The 19,506-nt window shown below is 43.5% G+C and overlaps 1 protein-coding gene across 7 annotated transcripts in view; it reads left to right on the top strand.

Annotated features, from left to right (window-relative positions):
• RBM26 (RNA binding motif protein 26) overlaps positions 1–19,506 on the top strand; it is an 82,455-nt gene that overhangs the window by 18,894 nt on the left and 44,055 nt on the right. For 2 of the 7 annotated variants that reach the window (XM_084844723.1, XM_084844718.1), the window contains exons 7-14: positions 347–586; positions 1,966–2,103; positions 5,643–5,783; positions 12,269–12,377; positions 13,706–13,883; positions 14,729–14,893; positions 17,340–17,423; positions 17,924–18,055. In XM_084844723.1, coding sequence (XP_084700849.1) covers positions 347–586; positions 1,966–2,103; positions 5,643–5,783; positions 12,269–12,377; positions 13,706–13,883; positions 14,729–14,893; positions 17,340–17,423; positions 17,924–18,055 — 1,187 coding nt within the window. The remainder of the gene's footprint in view (positions 1–346; positions 587–1,965; positions 2,104–5,642; positions 5,784–12,268; positions 12,378–13,705; positions 13,884–14,728; positions 14,894–17,339; positions 17,424–17,923; positions 18,056–19,506) is intronic. The other 5 variants (XM_084844725.1, XM_084844721.1, XM_084844724.1 and 2 more) reach the window with 3 other exon arrangements.

The following is a 19,506-nucleotide window of genomic DNA, read 5'->3' as shown; positions in this document are numbered from 1 at the left end:
TTTGCAGTAAACCCACCATTTCTGCTTCCCCCTAACAAAATCAGAGTTCTTGTATTGGCCTGGCAGGTATTGATGAAAATAACCCTTACATATTTCAAAGGTCTTAAAAACTCTACTTAAATGATTTCATACCTTCAGTATTTTGTATTTTATTTTATGGTGTTAAACCTGAATAGAAAAAGTACAGCAAAGTTAACATGGCTCGCCTTTTTCTTTTACAATGGAAAGGTTTATCAAACTGCAATTTCATGTTCAATAAATTCATAAATAAACTGCATGGGAAGTTGTTAATTTATATTCAAAATATTGCAGTCCTTCCTGGTAATGCTTTTTTTCAACTTTTCAGAAAAGGGTTTCTGTATGAGAGGAGATATGTGTCCTTTTGATCATGGAAGTGACCCTGTAGTTGTAGAAGATGTGAACCTTCCAGGTATACTGCCTTTTCCAGCACAGCCCCCAGTTGTTGAAGGACCACCGCCTCCAGGACTTCCTCCCCCGCCACCTATTCTTACTCCTCCTCCGGTAAACCTTAGACCTCCTGTTCCACCTCCAGGCCCTTTACCACCCAGCCTTCCACCTGTTACAGGTAGGTTGTTCCTTTTTGAATTAAAAAATCACTTTTTAATATGTAGATAATGTCCTAGGGTGTGTGTGTTTTTATACTGGAGCTATGTAATATATTGTGGGGCTAATTTCTTAGTCTGTGGGTTGGCTACAAACTATTCACTGTGAATGTAAAGAAGAGTGTATTAATCATGCTTGAATTTTGTTTAATTCAGTGGAAATTCAGAACACTTAAAAATTCCTCCAGGCAAGTAACAGCAGCATGGGAAGCTAATGTTTGTGTACATATTATATTTGTATAGTGTTCCACAGTAAATCTCTGAATGGTGTGCAACACAGTATCAAATCAATAAAAACCACAATTAACAATATAGTAAACAATCATAAAACAAAATGCTTTAAAAAAATCTACCTACATAAATGCACAAGAGACAACTAAAACACAACAATAGTTGAGGTGAGATTAAAATGCTATTCAGATTAAACGTTGCTGGGAAAAATGTTTTTCACCTGCTTTCTACATGAAAATGGGGAGGAAGCAAATGTCCCCAGACAGGGAGTTCTGCAGCTGGGTTTCCATCACTGAGAAGGCTCTAGATTGCATTTCAACCTGGCCCACCTCAGAAAATGGGGACCCTTTCAAAACAGCCTGAAAAGTTCTCACTACATGGGAGGGGAATATATAGAAGGAGGTCATAGAATCATAGATTAGTAGGGTTGGAAGGGGCCTACCAGACCATCGAGTCCAACCCCCTGCTCAGTGCAGGAAGCCTGATTCCCAGGCGATCTCCCATCCAAGTAGTAACCAGGGCTGACCCTCCTTAGCTTCCGAGATCAGACAAGAGCAAGCACATCTAGGTATACAGGATCCAGACCATGTAAGCTTCATAGGTCAAGACTAGCATATTGAATTGTACTTTGAAATAAACTGACAACTTATGTATATCTTTTAGGATAAGTGTTACATGGTCCCTATTGCCTGCTTCCCTTAAAATGTTGGCAGCTGAATTTTGATTGTAATTCAGGCAGCAACGTGTAAATCATTAATAGGAGCTTCTGTTCCTGCCTCTCCCCTGCTATTCCTCACTTCACACCACTACAGAAGGATATGATAATGTTGTTCTGTGGTGAACCAACATGGTATGACTAGATTCTTTCCTAGTGACTACATACTTAATAAATGTTGGCTAAAACATATATCTGCATACTGAGGGTTGCCTTAAACTCTAATCAGTTTGAAGCAGGAAGTGAAGGATTCTACCATTAGGCTTCACTGTGTTGCTGTTGACTTCTGAAGATCCAGAACACACCCATGGTTAAGATTCAACAGGATTACATTTTGTGCTGTGTGTGATTGTTTTTTCTTCACTTTTGGTACTTTGTTATTTCTGGTTTTGACAGGACCACCACCTCCGCTTCCACCTTTGCAGCCCTCTGGTATGGATGCTCCTCCAAATTCTGCAACCAGTTCTGTTCCTACAGTTGTAACAACGGGTATTCATCACCAGCCACCCCCTGCTCCACCTTCTCTATTTACAGGTTCAGTACTGCATTTTTTAATTCATGATAAAGAAGTATTTCCTTGTTGTATTTACTTAGGTTCTGTGGATGTTTAGAATATTGTAGGACAAAATGCAGTGTTGTGTGAACAGACCTCTGTTGAAATTTTCCATAGGAGAACCATGTTTTGATCTGTCTTGTACAAGTTGTCTTAGCTATGGAGAGAGCGTTGCACAGTTGCTTCAATTGTGACTCTTGTTGTTGTTGTTCAGTCATGTCCGACTCTTCATGACCCCATGGACCATAGCATGCCAGGTTCCTGTCCTGCGCTCTCTCCCGGAGCGTGCTCAAGTTCATATTCATTACATCGGTGATGCTATCTAGCCATCTCATCCTCTGCTGTCCCCTTCTCCTTTTGCCTTTAGTCTTTCCCAGCATCAGGGTCTTTTCCAGAGAGTTTTCTCTTCGCATTAGGTGGCCAAAATATTTGAGCTTCAGCTTCAGGATCTGTCCTTCCAATGAGCACTCATGGTTGATTTCCTTTAGGATTGACTGATTTGACCTCCTTGCAGTCCAGGGGACTCATAAGAGTCTTCTCCAGCACCACAGTTCGAAAGCATCAATTCTTCGGCACCCAGCCTTCCTTACAGTCCAGCTCTCACAGCCATACATTACTACTGGGAAAACCATAGCTTTGATTAGACGGACCTTTGTCGGCAAGGTGATGTCTCTGCTTCTTACTATACTGTCTAGGTGTGCCATCGCTTTCCTCCCAAGGAGCAAGCGTCTTTTAATTTCATGGCTACAGTCACCGTCTGCGGTGATCTTGGAGCCCAAGAAAATAAAATCTGTCACAGCTTCCATTTCTTCCCCTTCTATATGCCAGGAAGTGATGGGGCCAGATGCCATGATCTTCGTTTTTTTAATGTTGAGTTTCAAACCAGCTTTTGCACTCTCCACTTTCACCCTCAACAAGAGGCTCTTTAGATCCTCTTCACTTTCTGCCATTAGGATGGTATCATCTGCATATCGGAGGTTGTTGATAATTCTCCCGGCAGTCTTAATTCCGACCTGTGATTCATCCAACCTGGCATTTCTCATGATGTACTCTGCATATAAGTTAAATAAGCAGCCTTGTTGTACTCCTTTCCCAGTTTTGCAGCCTTGTCGTACTCCTTTCCCAATTTTGAACCAATCAGTTGTTCCATGTCTGGTTCTTACTGTTGCTTCTTGACCCTCGTACAGGTTTCTCAGGAGACGGGTAAGGTGGTCTGGTATTCCCATCACTTTAAGAATTTGCCACAGTTTGTTGTGATCCACACAATCAAAGGCTTTAGCGTAGTCAATGCAGCAGAAATAGACGTTTTTCTGGAATTCTCTTGCTTTCTCCATGATCCAGCGAACGTTGGCGATTTGATCTCTAGTTCCTCTGCCTCTTCGAAACCCCGCTTGTACTTCCAGTAGTTCTCGGTTCGCATACTGCTGAAGCCTAGCTTGTCGGATTTTGAGCATCACCTTGCTGGCATGTGAAATGAGCGCAATTGTGCGGTAGTTTGAACACTCTTTGGCGTTGCCCTTCTTTGGAATTAGAATGTAAACTGACCTTTTCCAGTCTTGCGGCCACTGTTGAGTGTTCCAAATTTGTTGGCATATTGAGTGCAGCACTTTAACAGCATCATCTTTTAGGATTTTAAATAGCTCAGCTGGAATGCTGTCATCTCCGCTAGCTTTGTTGTTACTAATGCTTCCTAAGGCCCACTTGACTTCACTCTCTAGGATGTCCGGCTCAAGTTCAGTGAGCGCACTATCATGGCTATCAGGGACATTCAGATCTTTCCTGTATAGTTCTTCTGTGTATTCTTTCCACCTCTTCTTAATCTCATCTGCTTCTGTTATGTCCCTGCCTTCTTTGTCCTTTATCATGCCCGTCTTTGCACAAAAGGTTCCCTTGAGATCTCCGATTTTCTTGAAGAGATCTCTAGTCTTTCCCATTCTGTTGTTTTCCTTGATTTCTTTGCATTGTTCATTTAAGAAGGCCTTCTTGTCTCTCCTTGCTATTCTCTGGAAATCTGTATTCAGTTGGATATATCTTCCCCTTTCTCCCTTGCTTTTCACTTCCCTTCTTTCCTCAGCTACTTGTAAAGCCTCCTCAGACAGCCACTTTGCTTTCTTGCATTTCTTTTTCTTTAGGATGGATTGAGTTGCTGCCTCCTGAACAATATTACGGACCTCCGTCCATAGTTCCTCAGGCACTCTGTCTATCAGGTCTAATCCCTTAAATCTATTCCTCACCTCCACTGTATATTCATAAGGGATATGATTTAGGTCATACCTGAATGGTTTAGTGGTTTTCCCTACGTTCTTCAATTTAAGCCGAAATTTTGCAAGAAGAAGCTCATGATCTGAGCCACAGTCAGCTCCAGGTCTTGTTTTGACTGACTGTATAGAGCTTCTCCATCTTTGGCTGCAAAGGACATAATCAGTCTGATTTCGATATTGACCATCTGGTGATGTCCATGTGTAGAGTCGCCTCTTGTGCTGTTGGAAATGAGTGTTTGCTATGATCAGCATGTTCTCTTGGCAAAACTCTATTAGCTTTTGTCCTTCTTCATTTTGTACACCAAGGCCATGCTTGCCTGTTATCCCGGTGATTTCTTGACTTCCTACTTTAGCATTCCAATCGCCTATGATGAAGAGGACATCTTTTTTTGGTATTAGTTCTAGAAGGTGTTGTAGGTCTTCATAGAACCGATCAACCTCAGCTTCTTCGGCATCAGTGGTTGGGGCATAGACTTGAATTACTGTGATGTTGAATGGTTTGCCTTGGATTCGTACTGAGATCATTCTATCGTTTTTGAGATTATACCCCAGTACTGCTTTTCCCACCCTTTTGTTGACTATGAGTGCTACTCCATTTCTTCTAAGGGATTCTTGCCCACAGTAGTAGATATGATGGTCACCTGAATTAAATTCGCCCATACCTGTCCATTTTAGTTCACTGATTCCCAAGATGTCGATGTTCAGTCTTGCCATCTCATGTTTGACCACCTCCAGCTTACCTTGATTCATTGATCTGACATTCCAGGTTCCTAAACAATATTGTTCTTTACAGCATCGGACTTTCTTTTCACCACCAGACACATCCACAGCTGAGTGTCCTTTCGTCTTTGGCCCAGCCGCTTCACTCTTTCTGGCGCTACTTGGAAATACCCTCTGCTCTTCCCCAGTAGTATATTGGACACCTTCCGACCTGAGGGGCTCATCTTCCGGCGTCATCTCTTTTAACCTTGTGATACGTTCCATGGGGTTTTCTTGCCAAGAATACTGAGTGGGTTGCCATTTCCTTCTCCAGTGGACCACATTTTGTCAGAACTCTCCGCCATGACCTGTCCGTCTTGGGTGGCCCTGCACGGCATAGCTTATGGCTTCACTGAGTTATGCAAGCCCCTTCGCCACAACAAGGCAGTGATCCATGAAGGGGATGTGACTCTTAGCATATGACTATTTAGCTTGAACTTGGAATTTTTTAACCCTTTGTACATTTTAATGTAACTAGATAATAATTTCTATTTTACCAGAAACGTATGACACAGATGGCTATAATCCCGAAGCACCAAGTATAACCAGCACTTCGAGACCCATGTATAGACACAGAGTGCATGCCCAAAGACCAAATTTGATAGGACTCACATCGGGTGATATGGACATGCCACCAAGAGGTATACTAAAAGATTCCTTGATTTGTGGTTTTGAGACTCTGATTTCCTTAAATTTATTTATTTAATTTGATTTGTACCACACCATTCGACCAAAAAAATGGCACTTGAGGAAGCTTACAGGCATAATTAAAATTGATTAAAACAATAAAATACATTAAAATACAATAAAAGCATCCCAATTACAGAATAAAAAATAAAAACAGCACCCAACTCAACAGACCCACTTACAGGCCAAAAGCCTTCTTGAATAAAGCGGTCTTTATCTGCTGGTGGAAGGACAGCAGAGAGGGAGTGAACCTAGCCTCCCTTGGGAGGGAGTTCCATAGCCTGGGAGTGGCCACTAAAAAGCCCCTTTCTTGGGTTGCCCCCCAATGCACCTCTACAGGCATCGGTCTCAAAAGAAGGGTTTCTCTAGCTGGGCAGCCAGATGCGGCCCTCGGAGGCCTCGAGTGCAGCCCCCCAGCATTACCCAAGCCCCCCATTACCTCTCCTTCAAAGGCTTGCCATTCAGCTGTGCTCTGCCCTCCCCATTAAATTGCACTCCCGGGAGAAGTGGGATTGTGATGGGGAGGATGACATGCTGGGATGGCTCTCCCTGTGTGTGCCATTCTCCCCATCACAATCCTGTTCCCCCATAACTGCCTGTTTGTCTGGCTTGAGGGGCATGATTTAAATGGGTAGGAGAGTGCAGGGGGAGAATCATCTCTGCATGCCATGCTTCCCATTTAAATTGTGTTCCTGCCTCCCAGCAAATTGGCAACAGTAAAAATGGTAATCAGTTGTGAGAGTGGGGAAGATGCACAATGGCATCTCACTGTGCTGGGAGGGGAGGTTTGATCCTCTCCATCCTTTCATGCTGAGTTGGGAGGAGTTAAGTGTGTCTGTGTCTGTGTGGAGAACAAGGGGGCCTTCAACCACACCCACCCCTGGCTTACGGCCCTTGACTCATTGCATCTGAAGAAGATTGTGTGGGCTGCAGAAGGAGAACAATTCCATTCTGCTGACTGATGCCATTCCATTGGAGGACGAGTACCATTGGATCCAACTCTAAACTTATTTACTGCCATCTTGGTAAACTGGTCACTAGATGTTTGCCAAGCTCTGCTGTCTAATTAGATTGTGACCATACGTACAGTAAAACATATTGCATCGGATCGAGACTAAGTCACACTTTAGTGCCTTTGAAATCAACATGTCCCATTGATTTCAGTGGGATTAAAACATGGCTAACTTAGTCTGGATCCAACCCAGTAGCAGTACAGGACCTTTTTCAGTAGCTGCACATATGGATCTAAGAGCCTTCAGTCAGTGAAGGAACACCAGAAGGATACAACCCAATAAATATGTATTTGTAAGTTATCTTGAAGGCTCCTTTGGTGCTAAGAACAGATTTTAAAAACTCAGTAAATATACGTTGTGAAGGAATGTGCCTTTTGGGTATGCCACACCTTTTATTTGATGTAAGAAAGTACTTATCATGAAATGTTAAAGATGCCTTCCTTAGGAGCGGAGAAAATAATAAATCACCCTTTTTGTTTTTGACTGCAGTGAAGCTGACTCTAGGCTTGTCCCACTATTTCTTTGACTGCTATTCCACTTCCCTTCTCAAAAGGATAAAAGGGTCTTTATGCTCATGCACTACCATGAATTCACCTTGTAATTATTTAAGACTTTCCTTCAGTTTCTCGCTACACATGCATTGTCTCCATCAGTGAATGACAAAACATAAGGGAGTAGATGTTTTAGCTTTGTTGAAAGTAGATACGTCCAAGCCTACAGGCTCACTGTCTGATTTAAAATATGAACCAAAAGAAAAGAGTAAATGGTGCATTGGGGGAGATGAGACAGTTCTCACTTAATAATGCTTGAAAAGGAGACCTGGGCTTCTGATCACTACAGTGAAACAGCTTGTGCTTCTGGGAAAATCAGGAAAAATCAGTACTTAGGCAAACATGACCGCTCGTCCGTGTCACTATGATGCCTACAGAATCTGTCCTAAATTATTTTCCCATTTTGCTGAGGTGTCTTAGCTCTGAATAGATCTTTGCTAACAGAATCAGTCCAGAATCATTCTGGGAATCTGGCTGCTTACCTAAGGTGATATGTGTGGAGGGGTTGGACCCTGCCTGGCAGTATTTGTGAGGGAATGTATTCTTTTGATTTTTGTTTAACTGTTGGTGGGGGTGGATTTTGGGGGGATTCTGTTGTGTTTTTAGGGGTGGGTAGCCTCCCTGATAGGCGGGAGCGAGGGGGCATGTGTCCACCTGACGGAAGCAGTGTGGGGGAGTGTTGGGGGCCAGACTATAGAGAGGCTGGGTGGCAGGCACTTGTGGAGCACTAGGGGCAGGCCATGCCAGGTAAGGGGAACAAGGGAGAGATGTGTAATATCTGTTCCCTGTTCCGGGCCTGTCCAGAGCTAAAGGATGGCTGGGGGAAGCGTGACTCCATCTTCTGGCCTTCATCTGCTGCTCTGCAGTGCCAGGTCTGTTACCCAGAAAACATCTGTCATCCATGACATGATCCGGGATGAGGGTGCAGACCTGGCATATATTACGGAGAACTGGCTGGCTGAGGCCGCTGCGTCAACTCTTGCGGCCATGTGTTCTGCCAGATTTTCGTACGCACAGCAGCCAAGGGCTGGAGATCAGGGAGTGGGGTGGCTGTTATCTACCAGGAGTCCTTGGTCTTCACCAGACCCCCTCTCTGGGAGACCAAGGTTGCTGAGTGCATGTACTGGTGGTTGGGCCCAAAGGGCAGTTGGGGGATTCTGCTCATGTACTATCCACCCTGCTGCACAACTGACTCCCTGGCCGAGGTGCTTGAGGTGGTCTCTGATGTGTGTGTGCAGTCCCCTAACTTTTTGGTGTTGGGGGACTTCAGTGTACATTCAGAGGCCGTCCTCATGGGGGCACCTTGGGACTTCATGGAGACCATGGCTTCCTGGGAGCTGCACCCTATTCCAACTGGGCCCACCCATGTAGCCAGTCATACGCTAGGCCTTGTGTTTGTTTCTGGAGAAGTGGGAAGTGATCTGGAAGTCGGGCATATATCCACACACACCCCTTGTCATGGTCAGATCACTATCTGGTGACGTTGGACTTCTCAGTTCCACAGCCCCTCCACAGGGGTGGAGGACCCATTAAAATGGTCCACCCCATTATGACGCCCCCAGACGTCTTATGGATCCAAATGGATTCCTGAATGTGCTTGGGGATTCTCTGGAATACGCAAACAGCCACTCAGTTGAGACCCTGGTGGGTAGCTGGAATGCCACAATCACTGGGGCATTAGATCGTGTGGCTCTGAAACGCCCTCTCCCCCTGAACAGGGCTCGAACTGCACAATGGTTTAATCTGCAGTTACGAGCTCTGAAACAGGAGGTGAGATGGCTAGAGCGCTGGTGGCGGAAGTCTTGCTCCAAAGACGATCAGACAAGGGCTAGAGCTGTATCTTCAGCCTATCACGTGACAGCGAAGGCAGCAGAAAAGGAATATTATGCTGCCTCTATCGCGTCTGCAGAGTGCTGTCCCAGGAGGCTGTTCCAGGTGGTCCGAAGCCTGGGTGGTCTAGTTGCTCTGGAACCGCTGGAGCATTCTAAGGCCCCCTTGAGGCCTTGGCAAGGCACTTTGTGGATAAAATTGATCGGATCAGGAGTGTTATTCCGTGTGCTGTGGATACAGTTAGTGAGCGAGAGGCAGCCTGTGGCAAACCAGTTAGGTGGGATCGGTTCCAGCTTCTTCCTTCTGATGAAGTGGACAAGGTGCTTTGATCTGTAAGGCTGACCTGCTTACTTGATCCCTGCCCATCTTGGCTCATTGTGAGCTGCAGAGAGAGGCTGGGTGAGGGGCTCAGGGTGGTGGTGAACGCCTCCCTTGAGGAGGGAGTGATGCCATCAGCTCTCGAGGAGGCAGTGATAAGACCGCTTTTTAAAAAGCCCTCCTTGGATCCCCAAGTTCTGAACAACTTTTGCCCAGTCTCAAACCTGCCATTTTGGGGCAAGGTGATTGAGCGGGTGGTGGCGATGCAGTTGAAGGCACACTTGGAAGAAGCCGATTATCTAGACCCATTTCAATTGGGCTTCAGGCCCGGGCATGGGACAGAAACGGCCTTGGTCGCCTTGGTGGATGATATGAGGAGGGCTTGGATAGGGGCGAATGCGCCTTCCTTGTTCTCCTTGACCCCTCAGTAGCTTTTGATACCATTGACCACAGTATCCTCCTGGACCGTCTGGAGGGGTTGGGCATTGGAGACACCGTATTACGGTGGTTCTGGTCCTTCCTCTCCGGCACGTACCAGAGGGTAGCACTGGGAGAGGAGGTTTCAGACCCATGGCCACTCACTTGTGGGGTGCCACAGGGTTCCATCCTCTCCCCAATGCTATTTAACATCTATGTGAAGCCACTGGGGGCTATCATCAGGAGGTTTGGGGTGCAGTGTCATCAATATATGGATGACACACAGCTCTACCTCTCGTTTAAATCTTCAGTAAGGTTGGCCATAGAATTCCTGTCCAAATGTCTGGAGACAGTGAGTGGCTGGATGGGGAGGAATAAGCTGAAGCTGAACCCTGACAAGACTGAGGTACTTTTGGTGGGAGACAAGAGGAGGTTGGAGAATGTTGACCTGGTGTTGAATGGGGTACGGTTACCCTTGAAAGACTAGGTCCACAGCCTGGGGGTCATTTTAGACTCTCAGCTGTCCATGGAGGCTCAGGTGTCAGCTGTGAGCCAGACAGCGCTGTACCAATTCCATCTGATATGACGGCTGTGCCCCTTCCTTTCCGACCATCTGCTCCCATCGGTAGTACATGCCCTGGTCTCCTCTCGTCTAGACTATTGTAATGCGCTCTACGTGGGGTTACCCTTGAAGACGGTTTGGAAGATTAAGCTTGTACAGAATGCGGCGGCTCACCTGATTATAGGCAGCTGCCGGTGTCATCAGATCACTCTGGTGGTGAAGGAGTTGCACTGGTTACCAGTTGTTTTCCAGGCCAAATTCAAGGTGTTGGTTTTGACCTTTAAAACCCTATATGGTTCCGGCCCAGCCTGTCTTAAGGAGCGCCTCCAGCAACACCAGACAGGCCACTTAACAAGATCAGCCTCAGATGGCCTTCTCTCTGTCCCATCAGCCAGGACAGCTAGACTGGTGAGGACGAGGGAGAGTGCCTCCTTTGTGGTGGCCTCCTCTCTGTGGAACTCCCTCCCTAGGGAACTCTACCATGCCCCCTCTTTAATGAGCTTCCGCCACACATTAAAAACATGGTTGTTCAGGCAGGCATTTGGGGTGGGTTAGGATATTTTTAGAAATATGTTGTTTTAAAGTAGAATTTTGTTTTAAAATTGTATTGCTGTACATCACCGAGAGTGGCTGGGTGACTGGCCAGATGGGTGATTAAGAAATACAATAAATAAATAAACCTTGTTGCTTGCCTTGCCTATCCATATATGCTTGTATTATATTCACATGGCCTGTACTGCAGTAACCCATCAGTCTGCCTTTTTATGAACATTCCCTCGGTTGTACTTTTCCCACTAACATTTTAATATATATTGATGTTTCCTGCTATGAGAACAGGAACTCCTTAAACACATAGATACTTCAGGATACTGTGTAGGATCTTGTAAAATGGTCATGTTACATGCTTGAGACCGGTGATGATCCTGATCTCCTAACCTTATTTTCAATCTGCTTTTGCTTTACATTGATTTGAAGAGTTGTGGTTAAAGTGCAGGGGAAGTGCCCTGCACATTACTGAAATACTGTTCCTATTTTAATTTTCCCCTTGCTTTCTGAAGCACTCCATATTTTGCCACGCCTGTATTGTTGTAGTTCTCTGGGGCGTATGCGAGGCTAGCGGAGCTCTAGAGGTTCTGACTGCTTGTTCTTCGGAGTGATGGGGTTAGGGTTGTTTACCCATGAGGCACTTAGTAGAAACTTGCTTATACCAGTTCAGGGAGCAACAGAACATGCCTAAACTTAGGGTTCCAAAGAATTGTATGACATGATTGGGTCTGAAAAAGGGAAGGGGAAATTTATGTGCAGGAGAGTGAGGGAGAGTGGGAGAGCCTGTAAAGCACACCTGATCTCTTACCCGTGTTACATCTGCACTGTGCCTCTATGACATCCCCCCCCCCATCTATTTTCTTTTTCAAAAATATTGGAAAATATCAAAGGAATCTCTTTCAGATTTCAAGTCATAAGCCATCTGCTAAGTATCTAGAGTTGAAAAGAAATTTTGCTTTCTGGGCAATGTATTCTGTAGTTGCCCTGTGGGGTTTCTTGCACTTCCTTTTGAAGCATCTGGTTTTGGTATCTGTTGGAGACCACTGCTGAACCAAAGGGACCTTGGGTTTGAAGAAGTACAGCACTTAGTATGTTCCAAAAATGCAGTAAGTCAGCTGATGGTAATAAGGAGAGAAATTCCTACTATAAAATGCACAAACATCCTTTAAAAATTAATCAGTGTACTCTTTTCTCCCACACAGAAAAACCTCCTAATAAAAATAGCATGAGAATAGTGGTAGATTCTGAGTCCCGAAAAAGAACGATTGGTGCAGGTGATGGAGTTCCAACAAAGAAGAATTGGTTTGATAAGTGAGTAGCTGCTAGATCTATTAAACATGTAATAATGCTTGAACTGCATAACACATTTCACTTTTCCTTTTTCTATGCTTAAAGTCTCCAACTCCTTCAAGATCTTCCAATTAAAATGTCTGCTTTGGGTTTGCAGTGCCCTGCCCCCGCACTGATATTCACAATGGAGAGGTTGTTTTATTTATCTCAGGCTGTTTGATGCACAATATCTTCAACTGCCTGTGTGTGGTGGGCACTGTGATAGTCAACATTTGTCCATACTCCTTTACTAACAGATATTTGAGTTATGTTATGGATACAGCTTGAGTGGTATAGGTCTTTCAGTTGTTGCCCAATCACTATTGATTTATTTCTAGATGAGGGAGGGAATTTTCAATTCTTGAAATAATGTTAGTGATTTTCATCTTAGGAACTGTGGGTCAGTTACACATTATTAGGTGTGGTTCAGCATGGTATGAACTCACAGTAAATTAGAATATGCAAACTCTGATTGGCCCATGAGGAACCAAGCTGCTGTAACATTTAAAGTGTAAATCGTGGAGACATGAATTAAGGATACCTACAACTTATGGTAGGAAGGGCTATGTATGTACAGACCTACAACCTGAGGAAACTCATACAGTTTTTAAAAAATTAATAGACAAAAAATTAGTAAACAAAAGTTGTGATCTAAATGGGTACATATGCAGCAATTGATGACACTTCTGGAAATTACAGACTTCATCCCAAATTGAGTCTCCCACCCAGAGGTTCTAAACTGATGTTTATACTTACCTATATCTGGTGACTTGATGAAAGAGCTGTTTAAAGGGGGGGGGGGTGTTTTTTTCTTCGAAAAGAAAACTATGTCAAATCTCCGAACTGCATTTTAAGTACAGGTGAATTTTAAAAAGCAGTCTGAGGGTTATGTAGAGGCAGCTGCTGAGAGGGAATCCTTCACAGGCCAGAGGGAAATAATTCATTGGTGTGCACAGAGACTGCCCGTATGTGCCTCTGACAACTAGTGGGGAAATGTTAGTTCGGATGGCACATGCTGGCTAGTTGGTTGATGATGATCTTAAGCTTGGTGTTCATCTAGTTAGGTAGTTCTTCGATGTGAGTGTATGTTTCTTTTTTCCCAGCTCTGCTTAATTTTTTTTTAACTGAAATTTGGCTTTAGTTTTCTTATTTTATTACTCAAATTTCTATACGCTTTCTACAGAGGTGTCAAAGTGGTAAATATAAACTATATAATCCAAGCACTAAAAAAAACCCTTGTCGCTGAATTCCAGATCTTAACTGTCCCTTTGCGAAGTAACATATTACTAGCAGCTCAAGACAATCCTCAGGTCATTGTTGTATTTCAGGCAAAACTTTAATAGAACAAACAGTCCAGCTTTCCAGAAGAAGGTGCAATTTGGAAATGAAAATACCAAACTCGAATTGAGGAAAGTTCCTCCAGAGCTTAACAATATCAGCAAGCTAAATGAGCACTTCAGCAAATTTGGAAATTTAGTAAATTTGCAGGTAGGTAATATCTCTCACCACTATTGCATTATTGGAATTCCGTTATTAGAACTAACAGGAAGGAGCATTTGCAGGGCTTTCTCCCAGGTGAAGTATCAGGAGGCTACTCAAACCCAGCCTGTTGCCTTCTCTTCCCTTTATGTTTTCCCCACCTCTGATGGTGAAGCTATTCAGGGGGAGAAGTCAGACAGGCAGATTTACACACATTGAAAAATGTTATAGAAGGATGTGTTCAGACGAGTAGTAACGTGTTTTTATCCAGTTCAGGAAACTAATGTTCTGTCTTCTCTTCCACCAATATATAATAAAAATATGGTAGGTAAATAGGAGCCTTCATTCCTTGGGGGGTGGGGGTGGTATTATTGTGCCTAACACATTGTGCCCTCTTTTTTAGGGGTTTTCACTGGATAGTGCCAAAGTGATAGTTATGCCTATGACACTATCAGAAGAAAATGAAAATAAGTATGAGCCTTCATTCCTAATTTCAAAGTAATAGTGGACTTCTTTGAGAATAGTTGAATGCTTGGAAGTGGTGTTCCAAGTAGATTATTAGAACTTCTATCTCTACTCCCTCTTGCTAGTCCCACTCCAACTCCTTGAAGTCAGAGTATGCTGAAATGGTAGCACGTAAAAGCTTTTGGGGCAGGGCCAACATTATTTCTGAATGTCTAACACAGTGGTTGGGTTGGATTTTACAGCGCAACTTGCTTTCACTAGTTGTGCCATGTACATTGAAACTACTGAATAGTGTTAGCAAGCCCATATTCTCTTATTTGTGCGGTGTAGCTGATCACCCCCTCGCAGGAATCGCGATGCTTATACTTGGCTGTCCTTGAAAATCATAGGTTGCCTACCAGGGAGATCCAGAAGGTGCTCTCATCCAGTTTGCTACCCACGAGGAGGCAAAGAAAGCTATATCGAGCACAGAAGCAGTGTTAAATAATCGGTTTATAAAAGTCTATTGGCATAGAGAAGGCAGTGCTCCACCAGTGCCAGCTTCAGTGCAGAAGGTAAAGGGGTAGAAACCTGGTTCATTTTGAGAGCCCGCTTAAACTAAGAATCTACCACATCATCTTGGGTGTCAAGTGGGAGTTTTGAGTGCTGTATCTCTGTGCAGCTTATTGTCAGACAACAGTGCCACAAGAGCTGCTAACAAGTCAAGGTTAAATTTTAAGTAGTTTTTCTGACTGTGAATATTTTTATTATTTATTTCCTTTCAAATTTTTGATTTTTTAAATTTACTGTAGGGAAATTGAATGAAGCAGAGTTAATGCACCTTTTCAAAACTGAATCATTCTTGAATGATCACATTTTGGGGTACTTTAAATTGTGTGTAGAAACTAGTGATAGCCACTAGTGGCCTGTGAACCAAAGATCCTTCTTTGAGACAATCTTCCTCCCTCCCGCAACTGTGGTCTTACCCAGTTTTAATCAAAATATGGTAACATATTTGAGCACTGTTTCATTTGTAAAAGAAAAAAGAAAGAAAAGCATTTTCAAGCTTTGAGAAATAGAAATATTTTTCTCTTTAAGGCCATCTCTACATTTTGGTATACCTTTGTGTGGCAAAATGCAACTGTGGACCATAGGCAACTATCTGAGGACTATGATTGGCCTTTGAGAGTGCAGAAGTTGGCCATCCCTGTTAAACCCATGATAGCAAATCATATTCATTTCATTCATTTATTATATTTCAATACTGCCCCGTAGCTGAAGCTCTCTGGGCAGTTCACAAAGATTAAAAATGATTAAAAATACATTATACAAAGTGCAAAACCACTTACAGAAAAAACATATAAACAGACAGCACACATACAGACAACGTATATCTAAAAACAATTTTTAAACAATCAACCAAAGACAATCCAGGACCTGATTAAAACTCATTATATGCTCATTATATGACAGTATTTGAATGGTGTATGAAGGGACTCATTCTGATGATAATAATAATAATTTATAAAACGCTTTGTTACAAAGTGCTGTACATAAAAGAATAACTCTACAATTTAAAATACATAATTACAATGATTCTAGTACAACTTAACTCAAAAATACAATATTATAACAATAGTCTTAGGGCACAATCCTATCCAGATAGGCGGCCGCCTCCGAACTTGGAGGTGACCGCCTATCCAAAGCAGGGCAGGAGAAGCACAGAGGGGATCGTTTCCTCCGTGCTTCTCCTGCCCTGCATTTTTGGCTAGACAGCCAATTGCGGCTGTGTAGTTGCAGGAGGACAGAGCAGGGAAGGAGGCTGCTGTATGATACATAGGATGTGTCGTACAGGCAGTTACGCTCTCCCTGCCCCGGAATGCCCCCAGCCATGCCCCTTTACAGGTTTGACAAAAGTGGGGCACTAACCATTCAGGAAGTACAGCCAGTGGCATACACTCCCCCCCCCCCCCCCATCGTTGGTGGCTCATAAGTAATGGAACAAACCAACATCATTTCAAACTTAAGGATCACCTTTAATACCAGGATGAAAAATCCTTTGCAGTCAATGACTGCCTGAAGTCTGGAACTCATGGACATGACCCAATGCTGAGTTTCCTCCCTTGAGATGCTTTGCCAGGTCTTTACTGCAGCTGCCTTCAGCTGCTGCTTGTTTGTGGGTCTTTCTGCCTTCAGTCTTGTCTTCAGGAAGTGAAAAGCATGCTCTATTGGGTTGAGATCAGGTAACTAACTTGGCCATTGAAGAACATCCCACTTCTTTGCCTTGAGAAACTCTTGGGTAGCTTTTGCTGTATGTTTTGGGTCATTATCCATCTGCAGTATGAAGCGGCATCCTATCAGTTTGGCAGCATTCGTCTGAATCTGAGCAGAAAGTCTAGCCCTATACACTTCAGAAGTCATCCTGCTGCTTCTACCAGCAGTCAGGTCATGAATAAACACCAGTGACCCGGTTCCATTGGCAGCCATACATGCCCATGCCATAACACTGCCTCCACCATGTTTGACAGATGCTGTGGAATGCTTTGGATCATGAGCTGTTCCTTTCCTTCTCCATACTTTTCCCATCATTCTGGTACAAGTTAATCTTGGTTTCATCAGTCCAAAGAATCTTATTCCAGAACTGGGCAGGCTTTTGTAGGTATTTGCTGGCAAAGGCTAATCTGGCCTGTCTGTTCTTGAACGTTACCAGTGGTTTGCACCTTGTTGTGAAGCCTCTGTATTTACATTCATAAAGCTGTCTCTTGACTGTAGATGTTGACAATGACGTGCCTACCTCCTCAAGAGCGTTCATGACCTGGCTAGATATTGTGAAAGGTTCCTCTTTACCATGAGCAGCATTCTGCAGTCATCCACTTTAGTTGTCTTCCGTGGTCTTCCAGGCCTTTTGCTGCTGCTGAGCTTGCCAGTTAATTCCTTCTTTTTCAGGATGTTCTAAACTGTTGTGTTGGCCGCTCCCACTGTTTTTGCTATCTCTCTGATGGGTTTATTTTGTTTCCTCAGCCTAATGATGGCCTCCTGCACTCGCGTGAACACCTCTTTGGACCTCATGTTGGGAGTTCCAGTGAACAGCTACCAAATGCAAATGTAACACTCAGAACCACCTCCAGGCCTTTTATCTGCTTGATTGGTCATGGGGCACCCAGGAAACAGACCACACCTGGCCATGCAGCTGCTTGTTAGCCATTCGTTCCATTATTTATGAGCCACCAACGATGGGTGTGTGTGTCTGCCACTGGCTGTACTTCCTGAATGGGTAGTGCCCCACTTTTGTCACACCCCTTGAATTACAGCTGAAAGTCCTGACTTCATTCCCATCTGGGTGTGTTTCCTTTCAACTTCAGTGTGGTGGTGTACAGAGGCCAGCTGCCAAAACAGTTATCCTTGTTCCAATATTCCTGGCCCTGACAGCATAAATGCTCATGCTAAAATATTTGATCCTTTGCTAAATATATTTAGCTATCAAGTAAATACTCATAAGTTTACAGAGCATTGTAAAAATGGGAATACTTAAATGTCTAGCAATTACTTGGTCTTTGGGTCAAAATATTCATGTACTACTATGAAGATTTGATTTTCTTTTTAAGGTAATACAGCCCTTAGCCCAGCAACCCATTTTACCTGTTGTGAAGCAGTCGGTCAAGGAGCGATTAGGTCCAGTACCTGCCAGTAACATTGAGCCTGCTGAAGCTCAGAGTGCCAGCACAGAAGCTGTTCAGGTGGCTATAATATTTATTTCTCAAAATAAAATTGTTTTATTAATCTGTAAACCAAACTTAAATTTAACAAAAATATTTCATAAAAGGTGTGTTTGAATTTGTGGGACGAGATTACAGGTGAGTAAAAATCTTCCTTTCACAGTGCTAGGCAGACAGCTTACTTAATAAAACAATGTCTTGGGAGAACTAGAGTGTTTTTAATGCTCAAATATTAACTTATTAATATGCTAATTTGGACAAAGATGAAAGATCTTTCTTTAGGTTATACTAGTTAGGTGATGTTGAAACCCTTGGTACAAAATGTATGTTTTACCAATATTGCAAAATGTCAGTTATTTCTCAAGGAAAAACTGTATGCTTAAAATTAGAAGTTAACAAATCTTCAAGTTTTAATTTGTTTTTAAGGGAATTCTGTGTAGCATGTCATTGTGTCACACATCTTGAGTTAGTGGATATTCTTGGGGAAATTGAGGAGGAGGTATGGCTGTTTTCAGTAGCAGCTGCATACTTTCCATAATGCCTGGTTCCAACATTGTCATAAGATGACATTGTCATTTGCTCTTCATATAAAAAGGCCAAAGAGCACAGTGTGGAGAAAATATTGTATAAACTAAACTTTAACATTATAAACTAGTATAAACTAGTTTTAACATTGAGTCCTGAAAATTTTCTGCAAAGTTCTTCAGACAGCATTAAAATTGTGCATGCCCTGCCCAGAACTCCATAGATGCACAAAGTAAATTGATTAGCCACCTTTCTGAAACCCCAAGGCTGTGGTTGTAAACACTTCTTGTATTCCTATTTCCTGGGGGCAGTTAAGCACTGATAAATACACTCTTGCTCTGTTGTCATGTTGGTTCTTCCCCCAACCCTAGGCACCTGTTACCTCTTGCCCCAACCCCTTGGAGGATGTTTATGGTGCCCATCTAAGCACAATTGACCTGTTAAGTAGTCTGTTCCCTCTTGTTTGTGGGGGAGCCACCTGCTGCAGGCGGGAATTAGAATGCCCACCTTTGCTTCTGCACACATTGTGCCTTGCTGGAGCGAATATAGTGGGTAAGATCAGTCCTCTGCCTATCCCCTGCATCTTCCTCCCTTTCTCTCTCCCCCGCCCCGCCGCCACCACCACCACTGCATATAAACACATGGGAGAGTGTAACAATTCCTTCTCTGAGACCTGCTTTTGGAGCTCTCAACTAAAACATGAAATTCTTTGTTTGCCTGCCTAGGATAAGGTATGTTTGAATAAGGTATGTTTTGGTAAGCTAAAGTTTGTTTTCTTTCTTACTGTCCCTGTGCACTTTTCCTTCTGAATAAAGCAGCTCTAATGGTTTAAGATAATCAACCTCAGCGATAGGCAAGCTGGTGCCCTCCAGATGTTTCAAACTACAATTCCTATCAGCCCCAGCCAGCATGGCCAATGGTCTGATGGAATTATGGGAGTTGTAGTC

The sequence above is a fragment of the Heloderma suspectum genome, chromosome 3 (genome assembly GCF_057233095.1).
Source record: "Heloderma suspectum isolate Gila_16-S chromosome 3, 16-S_ref, whole genome shotgun sequence".
NCBI classification, from domain to species: domain Eukaryota; kingdom Metazoa; phylum Chordata; class Lepidosauria; order Squamata; family Helodermatidae; genus Heloderma; species Heloderma suspectum.
The sequence above is the reverse complement of the archived record's forward strand: the minus strand, read 5'-3'. Positions and strand labels throughout refer to the sequence as shown.